Source organism: Mus caroli, chromosome 1, assembly GCF_900094665.2.
Source record: "Mus caroli chromosome 1, CAROLI_EIJ_v1.1, whole genome shotgun sequence".
Taxonomy (NCBI): domain Eukaryota; kingdom Metazoa; phylum Chordata; class Mammalia; order Rodentia; family Muridae; genus Mus; species Mus caroli.
In genome coordinates, this window is record NC_034570.1 from 174,783,811 (window position 1) to 174,799,618 (window position 15,808).

The 15,808-nt window shown below is 44.4% G+C and overlaps 1 protein-coding gene across 2 annotated transcripts in view; it reads right to left on the reverse strand.

Annotated features, from left to right (window-relative positions):
- Mark1 (microtubule affinity regulating kinase 1) overlaps positions 1-15,808 on the reverse strand; it is a 100,978-nt gene that overhangs the window by 10,526 nt on the left and 74,644 nt on the right. For both annotated transcript variants that reach the window (XM_021178001.1, XM_021178077.1), the window contains exons 7-15: positions 15,338-15,394; positions 13,253-13,489; positions 13,045-13,164; positions 9,853-9,952; positions 8,251-8,363; positions 5,846-5,999; positions 5,366-5,559; positions 1,471-1,571; positions 224-388 (exon numbers count right to left, since the gene is read on the reverse strand). In XM_021178001.1, coding sequence (XP_021033660.1) covers positions 224-388; positions 1,471-1,571; positions 5,366-5,559; positions 5,846-5,999; positions 8,251-8,363; positions 9,853-9,952; positions 13,045-13,164; positions 13,253-13,489; positions 15,338-15,394 — 1,241 coding nt within the window. The remainder of the gene's footprint in view (positions 1-223; positions 389-1,470; positions 1,572-5,365; positions 5,560-5,845; positions 6,000-8,250; positions 8,364-9,852; positions 9,953-13,044; positions 13,165-13,252; positions 13,490-15,337; positions 15,395-15,808) is intronic.

Below are 15,808 nucleotides of genomic sequence, written 5' to 3' on the forward strand. Positions count from 1 at the left end.
CTCAGGTCCCGCGAGCAATTGGATTGGAGCAGAAGCTGTGTTCCACTCACCAGAAGTCTTAAGATCCTGTGGTGGGTGTTGTGGGTAGCTGGCGAGTGTCAGCTGACCCTGCGCCCTAGCTACCCCGGTGCTTTTCTCGTCAGGTAGCTTTTGATAACTGCTAACGCACACACTTCTCCTCAGAGAGCTCCTGAGGAGAGAGAGCCACGTAAGCAGGACTTACCCAGGCCGATACGCTTCAGAGCCATCTTTAATGGTTGGCAGTGTAACTTTTATAGGGTGGCCAGAGGTTGACATAGACTTCTGGTGGCGGGGACGTGCTGAGGGGCCAGCAGAGGCCACGGTGGAGCCCGCCGAGGACATGCTGCTGGCAGACATCTCTGTAAGGCTGACATAAAAGAAGAAGTACAGTTACTGAAAGCTGAGAAAGATTTCCTGAATCTCAATCGATTGACACTTTCATGATTGAAACACTTGAAAGAAACAGACACATTCTTAGTGATTAATGAAACAACTCTCCATTTAAGGTGTGACCATTGGAAAGCTCTCAGATTCTTGTTCTGCTTGTGAGTCTGAGAGGGCAGGACCTATTTGTGGATGTGTGTCAGCTACAAATAAGATAATTACTGTTGGAGTCTTTTTTCACTTTTTCTAAGATCAATTCTGTGCGATGTGTTGTTATAAATCTTCCTACATTATTTAAGCATTAAGAACTCATAATTATATGAAAAACGCCATTGCTGCAGACAGCACCTCCTTCAGCTTACATCACAGTGCCGTCTTATGCCATGAGCAACAGGCTAGCCACTATGGACATAAGGAGCTATAGCTTAGTACCGGGGATAGGAGAAACGATACATTCCCAACTGTCAAGCCTACAGGACGCTACGGCAGGAAGCTACTGCCGTCCTTGCGTGCTGTATCCCAGAACTCACCCTGTGTCTACTGCTGAAGGACACCAATGTTCTACCTCATTGCAACCCGTGCCCCATCCTTCTGATGTGATGTCAGTGGTTTTCCAACTACACTAGAACTCAGTACAAAGTCTGTGCTTCTGCCTTCAGTTGAGATGACCACACTTGCTTAGAGGAAGGAAAGGAAGCTCTCATTACTTGGGTATCATGTGAGTTGCTGAAGGGTAAGGGGCAGAGAGACGGCAGAGGCAGGGTACAGAGAGAAGCCTCAGTCTCGAGGGTCAGGTTGGGAGTGCACACGCTGCTTTGGTCCTGAGCTGTATTTGCATCCACATTGCATCCAGGCCCTTGGCAGTCAGAGGCTACTTCTTACTTGCCCCAAAACCCTGGCACCCTTCACTCGGGTACCAAGGCAAGCAGCCCCGTGAGAGCGAGCATCTACTACAGCCTCACTGCTCTGACCTCCTTCCCTTGGACCCACATAGCTATGGACATTTCAGCAAAGCTAATATGCAGCAATGGCAGAGCCACTGCTGCTGGGCCCAGTAACAGTCACCTGCTGTCTCTTCCATTCTGCAAGGCTGCGTACCGGTCTGTGCTCCTCTCACACACATACGTATTCCTCCTCGCCATGCTACCGCCAGAATATACGTTGTTCTTTAAGGAGAAGAAAAGAAGATCAATTTAAAAATTGGAACTATATTAGTATGAAATCAAAAGAATGTGTTTAAAACTGTTAATTACTAGAAAAACTTCACAGCATAATTTTAGCTGATTAGAATCTCACATAAGCAAGACCCAGTTTTTCTTCCTTCTCATATGTAGATGTTAGAAATAAAAAGTAAAGCAAAACCGAAACCAAGAGAGAAAGCATGAGCCAATTCACACCCACTAGGGCTTTAGCTTACAGTCGGAGCCAGCACTGGGAAGCCACAGGAAGTGGCTTTCATTTACTCTGTCCAGGGAGCGGCAGGTTGAGTAAGGGCAGAGCAGAGAGCAGCTGCTCTTGATCTCAGCATGAACGGCCCCTGCGGATGGTGTTCCCTCCGGAGGCCTCTGTAGCCTGTGAACACCATAAGGACTAAAGTGTGTGGGCTCGTGCAGCCTGGCTGAGGGTTGACGGACGGCCGTGCACTGCAATCCAAGGATACGGCCCATAATCCCACATTTGAGTTAGGAGACAGGCTATGTCTCCTAAGATAAAGGACAGAAGAAGGGTAGCTAGGACGGGTTATTCTCCTTACCACTCAGCGGACCCGACCTTATACCATCATGCCTGCCAAACCTTGGCCATGTTACCAGTATAAAAATAGACAGGGGTGACTTTCTGCTTTTTTGTGGTTTTGTTTTGTTGTTGTTTGTGGTGCTGGGAATTGAACCCTGGGTCTTGCAGATGCTAAGCAAGCACTTTCAGCGACTTTCAGAGGGATTAAAACAACTCTTCTGTTTCATTCTTCAATGAAAAATACCTTCTTATCCAATTTAGCCTTTACACGCCTTTAAAATACAGTCACTCTAACATGCGTTTAGTACGAGCAGTCAATCGCTATTTCCTCAGCGTCAGATGCAGAAGGGGAAATCGTAAGGAAAGTTACGCAAGTGCAGCTTTAAAAATCTCTCCGAATGCTGAAGAGACATCTCAGCCATCCTCAGGCGGAGGACCTGGGTCTGACTCTCAGCATCCGTGTCCAGGGTTCAACTTCTTGTAACTCTAGCTCCTGGAAATCCAACAACCTCTCCTGGCCTCTGAGGACACCCCACACATGTAGCAACCACACACACACACACACACACACAAATAATACATCTTTTAAAAAAAATGAAGGGATAACAGAATTGTCGGAGGATGCACATCACTCCCAAAGAAAGGCTGACTAGATCGTGCCACACGTGCCACTGGTACTTATAAAAGCCATGCAGTTACTACACTGATCTCCATGCTCCTGTCTAGAAGGACGCCATGCCATCCCAAGAACAAAATAGATACAGTGTTGACCTGTCGTAAAAAGAATGAAACAGCTATGCCATGCTCATTTTTTTTTTCTCTAGCGAAAGAAGTCCCACAGAAGGATTCACCCAAGCTATTCTACAAGTTCAGAATGGAAAGTAATAGACAGCAAAGAGAAAACTATAAACTGTGGCAGATCTTCTGGCTTACGGTTTTTAAAAGTGTTAAATAATGTAGTATAACTACTTTGAATGTAATGCTTTTTAAAAGTAAATGAATACAGTCTGAACACTCGTTAGTCACCTCAGCACTGAGGATTCTGAGGAAGCCTCTGTGTCAATAGACAGAGTGCAGGCTTGAGGAGACGGTGAACAGAGCAGTTCCCACCCCAGCTAAGAGCTGGGCGGCCACAGCTATGGACAGGCTGGTGAGACATGGACGGCCCACTGGGGACACAGGCCTTGAACAATCTGCAGCATCAGGATTAGGACACAGTAGCACATAGGACAGACAGGAGAGAACAGAGCTGCGTTGACCATGCCAAGAAGGTCCAATCAGAGGGAACTGGCAGGCTACACAGGGACAGTCTGTTTTTACTGCTATGCGGGGTGCTGACCTTCCTAACAGTCCTCCAGCTGACAAGGAAGTAAGTACTGAAAAAAATAAGTATTTTTGTCATTTCCAAGTAGATCAGGTAGAAGAGGGCAAACAGTCATGCCACCATTATCTATTTTCATTTTATGTGTATGCACACTTTGCCTGCATGCATGTAGGTATATCACATGGAGGCCAGAGGTGGCTATTGGATCCCCTGAGCTGGAGTTCTGGCTGTGAGCCACCATATGGACCCTAGGAACCAAACCTGGTCTTCTGCAAGAGTGAGTGCTCTTGATCACTGAGCCACCCCTGCAGACTTGATATACTTCCCATGTGTAAAGTGGCATGCACATCTACTTTTTAGACTAGGAAGTGCTAAGCTGATTATATATTTGAAAAAAGTATTGTCTCAATTACCACACAGAATACTGGCACCCGAAACTGTACTCTCTGTTTGAGAGGAAGGCGTGTTGGTTTTGCTTGGTACATCACTGCAGATTTTCTATTTTGAGTATTCCCCCTCCCCCAATATATGAGATAAAGGGTTCCTCTCCCTTCTGTTGATTTAAAAGTTACTGTTCTATTTCATTGTTATACAGGTCCCCTTTCTTCTGTTCCTGATTGATGTCTGCTCACCCATATTTATTTCTTAACCTTATTCCCATCATCTGCCCAACAAGGCAAGTATTTGCTTTAAGTTCTGCCCCGTTCTTACTCCCTGGACACTGCTGAGAATTTTCAGTGTGCGTGTGCATGCATGCGTGTCTATGTCTGTGACAGTGTGCCTGTGTGTGTGTGTGTGTGATGGGTGTGCATGTGTGTGTGTGTACATGTGTGGAGATCACAGGACAATTTTCTCACTCTGGGGTCCCAGATGAAACTCAAGTTTGTCAGGCATGGCGGCAAGCATCCCTATCCACTGAGCCATCTTCCTGGCTCTTGCTAAGTTACTGGATTACTTTTAGCTTATATATTTTACTGCAACATGTTATCTTCTCTTCTTGTGAGGACACCCTAAGTAGTGCACTGTTTTAAATAGTCAATGCGTAGCCAAACAGCTGACACATCTTATGCCTAAGAATATAGTTAGCATGTTTAGATATAAAATTCTAGGCCTAAAGTGTTTTTCTCCTTCTCCAAGTTTCGAAATGCGATTGCATCTTCTAATATGCAAACTGTTGATGAAATATCGGAAAGTAACCTAACTCTGCTCCTTCATGGCCGTCAGCTCTCCTACCGACAAGGCTAACCACGCTTCACCTTGCTTTCTGTCCTCACTCACATCCAGATTTCACCCGCCCTGTCCTCACTCACACCCCCCCCCCAACTTTGTAATCTTTCTTCTTCCTGCTGTCTTACAGGACACTACTGTGGCCTCTCTTCTGGTGCTTGATTTAATTTCTAGAGTGTGGTATTTTAGGAGACCTCACAGGAGGAAAGCTGACAAATTTTTAATGAGTCTGCCCTTAGACAGCAGTTTACTTGTAAATGTAAGATTAAATTCACCAATTTATATCAAATAAATATCACAAAAGCAGGACAAAGGAGTAGGGATATAATGTAGCACTCTGAAGCGAGGCGATGCTTTACCGAGGAATGGGAGCTGGGAGCAGGGCCTCTTGCCTAGACTCCAACACTGAGAGGCTGAGGCAGGACTACTGTTGCTGTGAGTTCCAGGACAGCCTGGGCTATCCAGTGAAACTGCCTTCCAAATAAGGACAATGACAACAACACAGAATTCTCTGCAATGTTTCTTCTATTACATTCACAAGATGTCTGCCCCCTTTCTCATGGTTTTTAAATTAGGATTCACTTTGAACCATTTAAAAAGACAAAAGACAAGATTTTATAAAAAAAACTTCTGACACATGAATTTAAGTGTTGACACAGGAGAGCTCTGACTCACACTTGGGCTAGCTGTGGACTTTTTCCTGTCTGGCCCCACCAAGGGGCTGGCTGTGACTTCGCTCTTTGATCCCACCGTGGTGCTGCCAAGTCTGCGGGCTGTGTCTTTGCCCCACTCCTCCTTCTGTTCACTCTCCACGCTGTTGGCCTGAGGCCTCTTGGTGTATGAGACGGCAGGGGGGATGGAGGGGCCGGCTGCAATGTGTACAAACAGCAAGGTTAGCTGGGAAAGAACTCACACTTCCTGCCATCAGAACCCTCCTACGCTGACAACATCCACGCTGTGTGCTTTACACTCTCTACTAACGTTAAATCGATTATAGGAGAAATTAAATCGGCTCAGGTCCCACAGAAGAGACCCTATGATTGGTCACCCAGCGATGCCCGTCTGAGAAGGTCCCAGGAGAGAGGACATGAGAGCGTGCTGGGCAGTGCACACTAGGCAGGGCCAGAGTGCCTCCTTCTTAGATTTGCTCCCCACCGTGGTCACTGAAGCGCCTCTGCTTCTGGTTGGCCGAGATGCTCCGCTGGACCTTCAGGTGAGCAGGCGACTGAAGGGTGCTGTTGTTCAGGTCGCTGCTCGGCCGTGATCGCTGGCACAAGCTCCCACTGGACAGTGACTCACCACCTTCGAACTGTGAGAAGAGAGGTCACCCAGACTTGAAATAGGAACGTGTATAAACAAAACGACTCCATGTTGTATGAGGAAAAGAGACTTCAAACTGGCAAGGACGAAGGGAGGGAGCTGGATGTCAGGCTGCTCCCGCTGGCACTCAGAATCTGCTATTGTGCACAATGGCTCAGTTCAGTCAGAACAGCAAGGCACAGCCGCAAAGCCTCCCTGCGTGGCAACTGCACAGCAGACATGCTCCTGGGTGTTCTACACACCAGGTTACTTGTCTAACCATTGCCTCAAACACGGGATGCATGGCAACTGCACAGCAGACATGCTCCTGGGTGTTCCACACACCAGGTTACTTGTCTAACCATTGCCTCAAACACGGGATGCATTAATCTGCATCTCCAGGTGGAAAACCAAGGTCGCGCGTGCGTGCGTGCGTGCGTGCGTGCGTGCGTGCGTGTGTGTGTGTGTGTACATGTATGTAGACATGTACATGTATATATGTGCACACAGGGACTATTAAGCATATTTTACAATTGCAACTAAAATTACAATGTTTTTTTTGCTTTTCCACACTTACAAAACACACTTTCTTTTGTTGGCTGATTAGGAAATGATTTCCCTCAGCCCTGACCATGGTAAGCTTACAGACACAGCTCTCTGCAGTCTGCAGCCTGTGCTGCTCTGAAGCTCCGAGTCAACCCTGGCACTGCGGTGGGATTCAGGACTGGCACTGTTCACTACAGCAGCAGGGTGCGCAGTGACCCATTAGCAGCTATTGTAAGGCAGGGTCAAGGTTTAATATATTAAACCTTTTCAATGAATGACCCCAAGAGCTGAGTGTTACTATCCACATTTTTACAGACAGGAAAACTGAGGCTCAGAGAATGAAGTGCACAGTTAATGGCTCTGGTGGGGACTGTGAACCTGACTTTTCCAGTCACAGTAGCTTCAATAGTTTACTTCCAATGTAATTCATATTTGATTTTAGTATATGCCTGGACTTTGTATTTGCATTAATAAGAAATTAAAGTGCCCAGTGGTCATTTGAAGTCCAAGGAGAACAGTCAAAAGAGGCTAGAAATAACTATTTGAGCCATTCCCTGAGTCTCTTGACTAGGCCTCACTGACAGGTCACCTTACATAGGCAGGCATCTGAGAAATCAGGGCTTATCCCACTTCCCCTGGTCACGAAGTGTCATGCCACATGCACCTCCTGGGTGAATGTCACCCTAGCTTGCTGTAGGTGCCAGCTCTCCCATAGTCTCAGAGTATCTGCAGCACACCCTGTAACTTACAGTGGGGCTGGCTGCTTAGCTCTACCCCAAGGGCTGCTGGACAGGAAGACTTTTTGGTTTTTCCCTCATGCTGTCAGCATAGTTTCTTTTTTTTTTTTTTTTTAGATTTATTTATTTATTATATGTAAGTACACTGTAGCTGTCTTCAGACACTCCAGAAGACAGAGTCAAATCTCGTTACGGATGGTTGTGAGCCACCATGTGGTTGCTGGGATTTGAACTCCTGACCTTCGGAAGAGCAGTTGGGTGCTCTTACCCACTGAGCCATCTCACCAGCCCAGCATAGTTTCTGATAGAAGGCAGATTCAATATGTTTCAGTTGGAATATATGATTTTGTTCATGGTTACTATTTAATTATGAATAATTATAGCCCTTTTTAGAGAACACCTGTCACAGATGTCTAATTTTCAACTTTCAATGCTCTGGCATAAAATGACCAGTGCTCTGAAACTCCTTTTCAATGTTTTCCCAAAGAATCATTTCCTCGCATGGTTCCCACTTCCATATAGTTATTTTCTGCATGTGTCTCCTCCTTTCTTCCTGTGGCCCTCTGCTGTCCCTGAGAATTTCAGCTGGGCGTCCAGAAGTCACTGGACACAAGGCGGAGACCACGCAGCATCTTTCCCTAGGGTCTCACTTCTACATGGTTTCAGCTTCCTGTGCCTATTTTTGCCTTCATGTCTTGTTTCTGTATGTATATGATAGTCACACTGCCTTTGACTACACAGTGTACACCATATAACTCTGGGGACACCAGACTCAAAGCTGAGACTGTGGCTGGAGCTGCTTGGCCCTAATGAGATCAGTAAACAATTTAGTCCTTTGATTTCTGATCTCTAAGAAAACTACTAGGATCTTCGTGTTATTTTTGGTCCTACAAAGAACAGAATACATTTACTAACTTATCTTTATCCATTTAATTAAAAATTAATATATATTAATTTAAAAAGACAAAAACCACTTACCTCAGGTGGTTTTCTACCTAGAAGGATGTAAGTAGCCATAACTTCATCATATTTCTGACTTACTAAGGCATCATTGATTTCATCTCGTGCAAAACCCATGGTGACCATAATGTCTAGGAAGAAAGAGGAGAATTTTTCTTAAAGTGTATTGATTTAGTAAATGATCAGCAAAAACATAGATTTGCCAATACTGTTAGGGAAAACTAGTTCTTACAACACCCAAAATGAGTTTTAACTATGAAATCTTTTGGATTGTTAACCTACAGGTAGAGTATATTGAGGTACTATACACTTATTTTAAAAGATATATTTATTTTTATTAAGTGTTTCGTCTGCATGTATCTATGTACACTACATGACTACCTGGTAGCTATGGATGTGAGAGCAGAGCATCAGTCCCCCCTGACCCGCAGTTACAGATGTTGTGAGCTACAGTCTGGGTCCTGGGAACTGAACGTGGGTCCTCTGTGAGAGCCGTCAGTGCGTTTAACTGCTGAGCATCCCTCCAGCCTCCATTTCTAATTTTTTTGTGTGTACAGAATTATTTATGTTACAGATTTAATATATTAACCATATTTTTCATATCTTGGGACATCTCTGAGCTGGCTTGCTTTGTCCACACAAGGTTGGCATGTCTAAGCCTCACACAAAGCCTCGCTCACTCTTCCTTCTCTCTCAGCACAGCCTCAGCCACTCATGAAGAGGCCAGCATCTCAAACAAGAACCCGCTTCCTTTCTCATCTGCAGTTCCCAGTTTTTCTTTGAAGGCTTGACTTCCACAATGTTCCCACCAGGTTCTTAATGAGGACTGGGGGCAGGGAGGGTCGGCTCGGCTGAGGAATGAGAGCAGAGATGGTGAGGCAATGTGCTCAAAGTTTAGAATCCAGTCCTGACCCTGGCTGGACCTTTCAGTCTCCTCGGTGCTAATTGTTACAGTGACCACTCTTCCAGTGAGGGAGTGCAGAGTGCAGAAAGAAAGAGTTACAAATTTGTCTAATTTATCTTAATTTTTGTTACAGTTGTCAACCATTGAACGGCATCACAGATATACATAAGAACAAACTAAGGAAGTTGGATATTTTAAATTTTAAATTTTAAAGTCCCACATCTGTTGCGGATAGCCCTGGGACTAATTGTATTTGATGTTAATTCTGTTTCCCTGTGAGGGGCTGCGAACAAGGAATGAGTCAGCACTCAAGTGATTTCCTATAAACCTTCTTCCCACCTTAATTTATAAATAAAGGAGAGCTGATGATTGGGCAGAGAAAGAGGGGAAGGTGGAGCTGAAGGTTTTAGGAGAGAAAGGGGGTGAGGAGAGGACTACAGAGGAGGAGGAGGAGGAAGGAAAGCGGAGCAGAAGCGCCTGGCCCAGAGAAACCGTAAGTTCTAAGGGGTCTCATAGATGTGGAAGATGGTAGTGTAGCGGTAGATCTGCCCAATCTAGGTGCACAGCATGTAATCATATTGAGTTGTGTTTTCATTGCCCGGGCTTCTTTGGGTTGGAGATTTACCGCAACACATGTAAACAGTGCGTGCTAGCAAACACTCTTGCGTGTAGTCACGAGCTCGCGCCTGCGCCTCGCACAGGACTTAGCAACTTACCTATTCTTTTTGCATCGCTGAGATCAAGCTCAGGCTCAGAGTACGGCTTTAGCTCTTCTTCCTCATGACCAACATTCATCCATCGGTCTTTCATTATTTGCTAGGAAATAAACTCTAGGTCATGTCTGGTGAATTACATTCAGCCCACTCCTCAAAGTGAAGTGCATTGGTTCACTCAACAAGAATCATGTGACACTTTCAAATAAACTTACTCCATGTACCGTAATTAATGGTCTAACAGGAGGTGTGGGTCTCTAGTCATCCACAATCTTATCACAACTCTATTATCCACTACTCACCAAGGCAATGCTCAAATAATCCTCCTTTCACATTGCTTCAAAAGGAATATTTCCAAACCGCAAAGTTTTATCATGAGAACCTGACTTTAACTTTTGCTTCATGTATGTATGTGTGTGTATATATATATACACACATATACATATATATATGTGTGTGTGTGTATGTATATATATACACACATGTGTATATATATACATATATATGTATATATGATAAATAAAAAATTATTTTTTCTGGTCATGTATTTATTTTAAAATCCCACACCCCAGAAAGAGAAGATCTTGGGGATGGAAATCTAGGCTACTCTGTCCAGGTAACTAAAGAATATGGGAAAGGATGGTGGTAAAAATTAAGGTCTAGAATCAGAAATCAGGTAGACATCAAAGTGAAAACAGGTATTGGTGTGCATTATCCTAATCAAAACCTGATGCTGTGCACACCAGCCCTGGGTTGTTAAAGACAATCTTGTGGAGACAGTCCACCGAGTGAGAGAAAACAGCTATAGCCAGGTAAGGAGAGAGTATCTGGAATATGTAAAGAAGACCTATAAAAAGTATGCTGCAAACTACACCCTAAAATTACTACTGGCTACAAAGCTATGTTATACATAGAGGAGTGTTTTGAAATAGCTGTTTTAAAAACCAGTTTACAGATTCCCCCAACACACACACACACACAATGTGAAGCTTACTAACTGTAACTGGTACAGAGGGCTGGAACCCACAAGTGGCTCACAACCATCTATGACTCCAGTTCTAGGGGATCCAGTGCTGGCTACCATGGGCACCAGGCAAGCACATGATGCAGAGACATCCATGCAGGCAAAACATACACATAAACATAAAATTTTAAAATTCACATAGAATAAAAATGAAGTTGCAGCCGCATCTGCTGCCATCCGGGCCCTGTCATCTGGGTCCCGGTCTGTCTCACAGGGCACTTTGGAGAGCAGATAGGCACACGCATAAGCTGAGGTAGCCTGGCCTTAGCCACTGTCCTATTTTCCTGTGGGGGTTTGAATAGGTGTGACCTCCACAGACCCATGTGTTTAAATTTGTGTCCATAGGAGTGGCACTGTTAGGAGGTATGGCCTTGTTGGAGTAGGTTGAAGGAAGTGTATCACTTTGGAGGTGGACTCTCCTCAAGCTACATCTAGAGTGAGACAGTCCCTTTCTACTGCCTTCAGAGCAAGATGTAGAACTCTCAGCTCTGTCTCCAGCACCATGTCTGCCTGGACACTGCCATTCTTCCCACTATGATAATGGACTGAACCTCTGAACTTGTAAGCCAGCCCCAATTAAATGTTTTCCTTTATAAGGGTTGCCATGGTTATGGTATTTCTTCATAGTGCTGTCTGAAGCTATGACGCTGCACCCCTTGGCTATGGGCATCTACAAGGGCCACAGAGTGACAATGACGGGGAGGGGCTGAGTAACTTGCTACTCCAGTTTCTGAGGCTGGCCGTGATCCTTGCCTCCTGCTCAGGAGATGGCTTTGTCGGCCTAAACCGTGAGGTCTAGATCATTTTCATCCTTTTAATGTCAGGAATGAAAGACTAAACATCTGGCTAGCTAGTCTAGCCAACATTAAGGTCAGTAAATGAGTCGTCTTTGAGGGAAGCAGTTCTCTTTATCAGGGGTCCATAGAGATGGGTGAGCTCTGTCTCCTAGGGGACTTTGTTCCTTCTACTCTGCCCTATGCACTGCTGCTTCCTCTCTGGGAATGTTACTGACACGCAGCTGAAGGGGCTTCCTGACACAGGCGGATCCCACCTACACCTCTAGCCTCTCCCAGCATTGGTACACACTCACAAACACACATATACATGATTTAAGTAAATCTTTTTTTTAAAAAAGTGGCCCCCAGAGCAGGACCGGGTGGGTGACATTTTACTGAAGTGCCAGCCTTTTAGATCTAAGGAGGCTGGTTTTCCATTGTGAGAGATCACATGCTTTTCTATGAATGGTTGGAAGTAAGCTGAGAAGAATGGTAACACAAAAACAGGCTCACTACAGACAGCAACATTAGCATGCCTTCTCTCCCCCAGAGGAAAACCACAAAAACCCTAAACTAAAAGCTAACCACACTTAAGGGCTTTCTCGGAGCCCCCTGTGCTTCCAATGCGGCTGAGAAGACTTTAAAAGTCCAAGGCACGGATGAGGTACTGAGTCTCTGACATTCTCTTAGTACGGGCCAAGGTATTCCTAACGACAAACGAAGGGGCTGAAGGGATGTCTTAGATTAAATGCACTTTTCTAAGGTTCAGTTCCCAGACCCACAAGGCAGCTCACAACCCTCTGTAACTCTAGATCTAGGGAATGTATCACCCTCTTCTGGCCTCTGAGGCCTCTGAGGGTACTGCATGTACGTAATTCACATACATACAAACACTAATACACATTCAAAAACAAACAAGCAAACAAGCAAGGGAGCAAACACCCCCAAACTTTAAATACCAAAGAAAACCCAGGTAGGGAAGATGCTTAAGATGCTGAGTTATCTTAGTTACAGTGTAAGGAAGGATCTGGGTACAAGAGCTCTTGCAGCAGGCCATGTAAACCGCTGCCGTGTAGACTGTGTGGGCACAGCCAGGTGCTAAGTAGACAGCACCTGCCCCGTATGCTCTACTCACGGATCTGTAGGTTTCTGTATTCAAGTTTCTATTTGGTTTCACATGATTTCAGAGAGTGAAGAATTAACTGGGTTCAAATTTTCAGTTTCTGACAAAGTCTAGGTTTATCCTCTTCAAAAGTTAATTTTGTCTCCATTGTGTCAGTTTTGACGACTCACCGAAGAACCAAGGAGAACTGACCCTTTGGTGAGCCCTGGCCCTACAACATCTGCACTGCATTCTGAGAGTGCACCCAGAACGCCGCGCGCGCGCGCACTCACCTCCAGGCTGCCCCGCTTTATGGGATTCAGCACTAAGAGTTTCTTCAGGAGATTCTCACAGTCTGTGGACATGTAGAAGGGGATGCGGTACTTCCCTCGAAGGACTCGCTCCCGAAGTTCCTTTGACAAAGAAGGAAAGCGGTTGTTAAGTAGCGGTTGACGTTACAGAGCCTGCGGAAAGGGGCGTCGGCACCAAACAAGCATATACCTTTAGATTCTGGCCATCAAACGGCAGCGAGCCACTGACCAGCGTGTAGAGAATGACGCCCAGACTCCACACATCCACTTCTGGCCCGTCGTACTTCTTGCCTTGGAAAAGTTCGGGGGCAGCATAAGGCGGGCTTCCACAGAATGTGTCCAATTTGTTCCCCACTGTGAATTCATTGCTAAAACCAAAGTCAGCAATTTTAATATTCATATCAGCATCAAGGAGAAGGTTTTCAGCCTAAGAGGAAAATAATAAAAAGGACAATGTAAAAAGCGTACACAAAATAAAAATGCTATACCTGTTTCAGATTCTAAGCACACTTGTGCATGCCTCTCATTTTAAAATGTAACATTAAATTTTGCAGTGCATAACTGTCCAAACAACATCTGTGGAAGTCTGAATTTTGACACTCAAAAAGGAAAGCTCATAGGAGCTATAAACACATTTCCCCCCAAAGTTTATTTTAAATGTTTTTAACTTTCTGGTAAGAGGCATCTTGGAACTGTACCTCACCAGGACCTCAGCTAAGGAACACACACTGAAATCACTGCTTCGCCTCAGACTTAAGCCACACTCAGCCAGGGGAGCACCATTTTCTTAGTTGATGCTAAGCTCCAGGGTCTTTCTAAAACGATTGCTGCAGGCTCTCTGACTCCTTCACTCAGCCCTACATCCCCTCTTATAGAATGCTTAGTGAAAGGAAACAAACTGGAACAGTTTGGCTCCCACAGACTTTATTTTCAGCAACGCTTGCTGTTCTAAAAGTAGAGTTCTGTCTAGAGTCATGTTCTGTAGGAAGCAGAGACTCTGCTCCCATGTTTGAGAGGCTCTTCTAAAACAATTGCCCAAAGATAAAAAATGGAAATGTCTTCTATAAACACAAGCAACTTAATGAACACTTGCTTTGTGAATGCTTCATTTCAAATTCTATTTCCAACTGATGAATAAATAGACCAATAAAGCTACAGGTCGGTTTGTAGATGTGCTCAGCCAGAGTCCACAAAGGGGGAAACTGATGGAGATGAAATCAGAGGACCTTGTGCTTCACTGGAGAACCTGCCACGTGTCTCCCGCCTCCAGGTCTCCGCTCCTTCTTTTTCTTTTATGGTGGTCTAGCTTCTCCTACACTTGTGAAAAGTCTAACTACAACAGTGGTGGCTAGTGTCAACTGTCAACTTAACAGAGTTAAGAGTTACTTGGGGAGGCCTGTGGGGACACTGGCCCAGGCCATGCACATGCCTATAATCTCAGCCTGGGGACCTAAGGCAGCTAGATTGCAAGTTCCAGGTCAGCCTGGGCTAGCCACACAGTAAAATCCTGTCTCAAAAACCCCAAACCCAAACCCAAGCCAAAGCCTCCCAACCCTAACCCCCCCTAACCATCCCTCCCCTGCCCCAAAACAACAACAACAACCAAACAAAAACAGAAAAGAAAGAAGGAAAGAGAGAGAAACCAAAAACCCAGCCAACTAATGAACAAATAAAACAACAACAACTGCCTTCCTGATATAAGGGCCCAAGTCTCCTTGGCCATCTGTAGTAGGGTGGACATACCTAGTTTATCTAGAAACTTCTAAAACAGTAGTAGTTCCTAACCTGCCCTTTAATACAGCTCCTCATGCTGTGGTGGCCCCCAACCATAAAATTATTTTCACTGCAACTTCATAACTGTGATTTTACTACTGTCTGAATCCTAATGTAAACATCAGATATCTAATATGTCACCCCTGTGAAAGGGTCATTGGACCTCCAGAGGGTCACAACTCACAGGTTGAGAACCGCTGGTCTAGATGGAACTCTGAGTAACCACAGTGCCCCCAAAGAGACCAGTGTGCAATGTGAGGTCTCTGTCCAGGGATAGATGGGAATTCTCTCTCCCCTGGACGGACTGAACACACAGTTGTTGAACGTGATTTTTTTAAATATAAAAATGAGTTGTTGAGCTATGAATGAAACAAAGGAAGTGGGTAAGTAGCCTCTTCATGCTAGCACAGCAAATGCCCTTATTTATCAAGCCTTCTCCCCAGCCCCCTTATTATTACATATTTTCATAATTAAGATTTTAATTTTAAAAGCAGTAGCTTACCTTAAGATCACGGTGAACAATGCATTTTTGGTGACAATACTGTACAGCAGATACAATCTAAAAGAAATATTTGGATAAAAATTCAAAATTATTTTTTGATTACTTAATTTTAATATTTATCATTTTCAATTTGGATAAAGTATTAACTTTGATTTTAAAAATAATAGCAATTTCATGATTTCTTTAGTTTAGAAAACTATGCTTATTAAAGAGATAAAGCATTTAAATGTGGGATGTAATATTTTTTTGGAGAAAACATACCACCATTTTTTTGGGTCAACATTTATGGAAATTCTTTATACAAGTTAAATTTCAACTTACATGAGTCAAAGTATATCATTTGTAGTTTTTTTTTTTAAATTTTTTAAAAAGATTTATTTATTTATTATATGTAAGTACACTGTAGCTGTCTTTCAGACACTCCAGAAGAGGGCGCCAGATCTCGTTACAGATGGTTGTGAGCCACCATGT